General features: G+C 56.0%; 1 protein-coding gene across 1 annotated transcript; it reads left to right on the top strand.

Moving 5' to 3' along the window:
• The first annotated feature begins 1,705 nt into the window (after positions 1-1,705).
• Positions 1,706-3,344, top strand: TMSB4X (thymosin beta 4 X-linked). Its single transcript, XM_064475393.1, has 3 exons — positions 1,706-1,825; positions 2,427-2,540; positions 2,885-3,344. Exons 2-3 carry the CDS (start codon positions 2,441-2,443, stop codon positions 2,917-2,919), a joined length of 135 nt encoding a protein of 44 aa, XP_064331463.1. The 5' UTR covers positions 1,706-1,825; positions 2,427-2,440; the 3' UTR covers positions 2,920-3,344.
• The last annotated feature ends 816 nt before the right edge of the window (positions 3,345-4,160 follow it).

Genomic DNA, 4,160 nt, shown 5'->3' with positions numbered 1-4,160 from the left:
GGACTTTAGGAAGGCTCTGGGCTGACTGGAAATCCTGGTTCACTATAGCAAGGATTATCGGGATTGATGTAGGGACGAGATTTTACCCCCTTGAAATTACAGCTCCGGAAATGCTATGAAAAATAGCCCGCCAAGGGGGAGAGGACAGCCACGAACCAGAGGAAGCAGCACCCCCAGGGAATATATTGAAATGTATTTACAGTTCTCCTTGCATATATTAATACCGTCTGTGACTTGGGGCTTTTAATTCATCAGCAGTCACCCTCGCATCAGATACCCTGCTGCAGGGCAGGGCGCAAGGAGCAATACGCTACACGGTTCCCATACAGCTGTCCCAGAAGGGACAGAAATTAAGGTAATTCCCACGCGCCGGCTCCTGTCCCAGCTCACGCCTTGAAAGCAAGCGTGCCTCCGCTCCCTTGCAGAGCTGCTGCCAGACAAAGGCGCAGAGATTTCCCCAGCTCCTCGTCATTCAGCCGCACGCACGTGCACAGATACACCCCCGCTTCGTCTTTCAATACTTTCACGTGAATAATTCAGTTTATTACCCAACGCGGTAAAAGCAGAAGCAAGAATCACCCCTTTCATCCCTTTACCATGTACCCCTTTCTGTCCCCTACCCAACAGCAATCCCCCGCCCAGCTGGATGATGCTGGTTTGAGGGCCGGTGGCTGCATGAGCTTTGTGGTTTGAATTCCCCGAGCGAGCCAGCCGTTTGGGGACGTCAGGAGCATCCCCTGCAGGGGGGCAGCCTGCAGGCCCGGCCACAGCCCCGGCCCTCCTTCCTTCCCCGCCGCCCGCCCCGCCGCCGGCAGCCCGGGCCGGGCCGGGCGGGAGGTGCCGAGCCGGGGCCGTGGAGCGGGGCCGGGCAGCACCGGGCGCCGGAGCTCTTCTCTGCCGGACCGGCACCGCAGCGGGGCCTGCCCTGGGGCGGCGAGGCGACGGGGGGGTTTCTTTCTTTCCTTTGCAGCAAGGTTACAAGGGCAGACACGGGATTTCTCGCTCCCTGCAGCAGGGTTGCAACGGCAGCAGGGGAAGGGGGGGGGGGACGGGGACTGGGCGGGAGCAGCTCCCCGAGCTCCGGAGGGACGAGGGCTTCGTCTTTTCCTTCTAAATGCGGAAATTTGAGTAACATCATCAGCGAGCTCATATCGCTCAACCGGGAGAGGGGGCACACAGAGAGCTGAAGCAAAACCACCCCGCGGCTTAAGCCCAGCACAGCGGTCCGCCGCTGCGGAAGGTGGCCGGCAGCTGCGCCTTTCCCTCGTCCCTGCCCCGGTCCCTCGTCCCTGCCCCGGTCCCTCGTCCCTGGCCCTGGTCCCTCGCCCCTGCCCTCGCCCGCCCCGGACGCGCCCGGGCCCCGGGGCGGCGGGGCAGGGCGGGGACCGGGGAGCAGCGGCCGCCCCCCCCTCCCCGCCCCCCCCCGTCCCCCGTCCACCCGTCCCGTCCCTTCTCGTCCCGGGGGTGCCTCCCGCCGGCCGGGGTCGGGTCGGGGAGCCGGACCCACACCGGGGCGACTTTCAGCTCGAAGGGTGTGCGTGTCTGCCCGTGTGCGTGTAGCTGTGTGCGCCCGTATGCGTGTGCGGGGGGGGGGGGGGGGGCGGGGAGGAGAGCTGGGCGGCGGAGGGAGGGGAAGGAAGCAAGAAGGGGGGGGGGGAAGAGAGAGAAAAAGGCGGAAAGCGGCAAAATGATTAGCGGGTGACATCACCTCCATTTGCATAGGCGCGGGGATAAAACCGCCCCGCCAGCGAGCGCCCTTTATACTGGCGTGCGGAGCGGCGGCAGCAGCGAGCGGCGGGCTGAGCATCACCGCGCGGCGACACCGGTGGGTCCCGCCGTTCCCCCCCCCCCCCCAACCCCCCCCTTCCCCTCCCCGGGTCCCCCAGCGCGGGCAGCGCGAGCCCCTGCCCCGCACCCCTGCCCGGGAGCGGCCGCGGGCAGGGCAGGGCAGGGCGCGGGGGCTATTGTCCGGGGGGGTGGGGGTGGGGGGGCTATTGTCTGCAGGGGGGGTATTGTCTGGGGAGGGGGGGTATCGCCTGGGGGCCGCGGCGCTGCAGGGCGGTGGCGTGCGAGCCGCAAGCTGGCTTTGTTGCCGTCCCAAGGCTTTATTTTTTAATTAATTTTACCTGAATGAGTTAAAACCGCGGTCAGCGCCGGGCGCTTCCCCTCTATTGTGCTCGGCGGCGCGCAAATACTGGGAGTTGCCCCGGCGGCGGCGGGCGGCGGCGAGCTGCCTTCGGTGCTGGATTAAATTATTATCCTTATTTTTTTTTTAACTATGCCGGGGTATTTAAGCGTCTCTTTTTCGGCGCGCGTGGAGTTTTCAGCGCGGCTCCCCGCCTTTGGGTGCGGGGGGCCGGGGGGGGGGGGGGGCGGGGGGAGCCCTCCCGCTCCGGGGGTAACGGGCGGTTGCCTTGTCTGCGCAGAGTCACCTGCCAACATGTCCGACAAGCCAGACATGGCCGAGATCGAGAAATTTGACAAGTCCAAATTGAAGAAGACAGAGACGCAAGAGAAGAACCCGCTGCCTTCAAAAGAAAGTGAGTGCGGGCAGGCGGCGGGGAAGGGCAGGCGGGGGGGGGGAGGCGGGGAGGGGAGCGAGGGGGGCGGGAGGAGACAAAGAGGGGCGGTGGGGGGGGGGGAGGGGGGAGCCGGGGTGCCGCGGGTGCGGAGCGGAGGGAGGGAGGGAACCCAGGCGGTGGAAACCTGCGCCCACTGCCTAGCCGCCCGTAATTTACAATTATTTCCGTCTCGGCGTGTGTACATTTTGATGCGTATATTTTTACGGGTTGTAGGAATTGTCGTGGGCATGCCTTTCAGGTCCTCGATCTTTATTTTTTCTTTTTTTCTCTCCTTTTCTGTTCCCCCCCCCCCCCCATTTTAGCAATTGAACAGGAGAAGCAAGCGGGTGAATCGTAATGAAATCTGCCCTTCCAAATTATGCACTGTACATTCCACAAGCATTGCCTTCTTATTTTACTTCTTTTAGCTGTTTAACTTTGTAAGATGCAAAGAGGTTGGATAAAGTTTAAAATGACTGTACTGCCCCTTTCACATCAAAAGAATAGAGAGAACTACTGACACTGAATGAAGGCGCTGCCTTTCCCTCTGCCTGTCTGGCTTTGGTCCTGGTGGCATGAAAGAGCTTGCATGTTGATGAAAGAAGAACTTGGGTGGGACTACAGTAAACTAGAGTAACACACGAATAAATGCAAAGCTGTACCAAGGTCCTGCGAGCTGTAAAATGCAGTTAATCGAGTGCCATTTTTTTTTTTTGTTCAAATGATTTTAATTATTGGAATGCACAATTTTTTTAATATGCAAATAAAATGTTTTAAAACCTGGATGGTATTTATGTCCTCTATTTGGAGAACTGTATCAATGGATATGAAGCATAAAAGCCAGTACTGAGACATGGGATACTATGAAACCTTTGGAGATGACGCAAAGCTCAATCACCATTCTCATTTTTTTCAGTGCGTGCTCTCACCATTAGATAAATTCGCGTTCCTCGAAGCTAGCTTTTAGACAATTTCAGTAAAAAAAATTGCATGTCATATAATTTGTTACCATGTGAGTATTTCACTTTAAGTATTTCTTCAATATTTCATGCAGAGATTGATAAAGGCAAAAAATTTGGCTACGTTTATTGCTTTGCCCCACCCATGGCATAGCTCTTTCAGTAAGAACCGTTCCGTACTGTTGCACAGATTCAGCCTCGGTTGTGTAAATCCATAGTTGGTTTAATTAATAATTAAGCCTTGTTCTGTCGATCGAGTATTTAAAGGAAGATGTAGTTTGAATTTTAAGCCCAAGATTGAACATAAGCTTTTTAATATTCTTAAGCTATTTTAGTGGATTGTGTCCCATGCGAATAAAAATAATTTTGCTAAAATGTTAGCCACATTTTGAACACTTAATGGCTACTTGATCCTAAGAATTGGTATCAAAGAATAAAAAGCTTCTGTTCCTAATTCAAAACCATTTGGGGGCAAAAGCCTCCTAGCAACATAGAAAATGAAGATGGCATTAAATTCTATATGCAAATAGCAGCACTGCACATTGCTGGGTTATGACGATTCATTCAGGCCTGGGATACTTTTGGGTTATTTTTTCTCAAATGACAGCAGGCAAAATCTGTGATGCAGGGAGGTCAGAAG

Source organism: Phalacrocorax carbo, chromosome 1 (assembly GCF_963921805.1).
Source record: "Phalacrocorax carbo chromosome 1, bPhaCar2.1, whole genome shotgun sequence".
Taxonomy (NCBI): Eukaryota; Metazoa; Chordata; class Aves; order Suliformes; family Phalacrocoracidae; genus Phalacrocorax; species Phalacrocorax carbo.
Note: the sequence above shows the minus strand (reverse complement) of the source record. Positions and strands in the feature narration are given on the sequence as shown.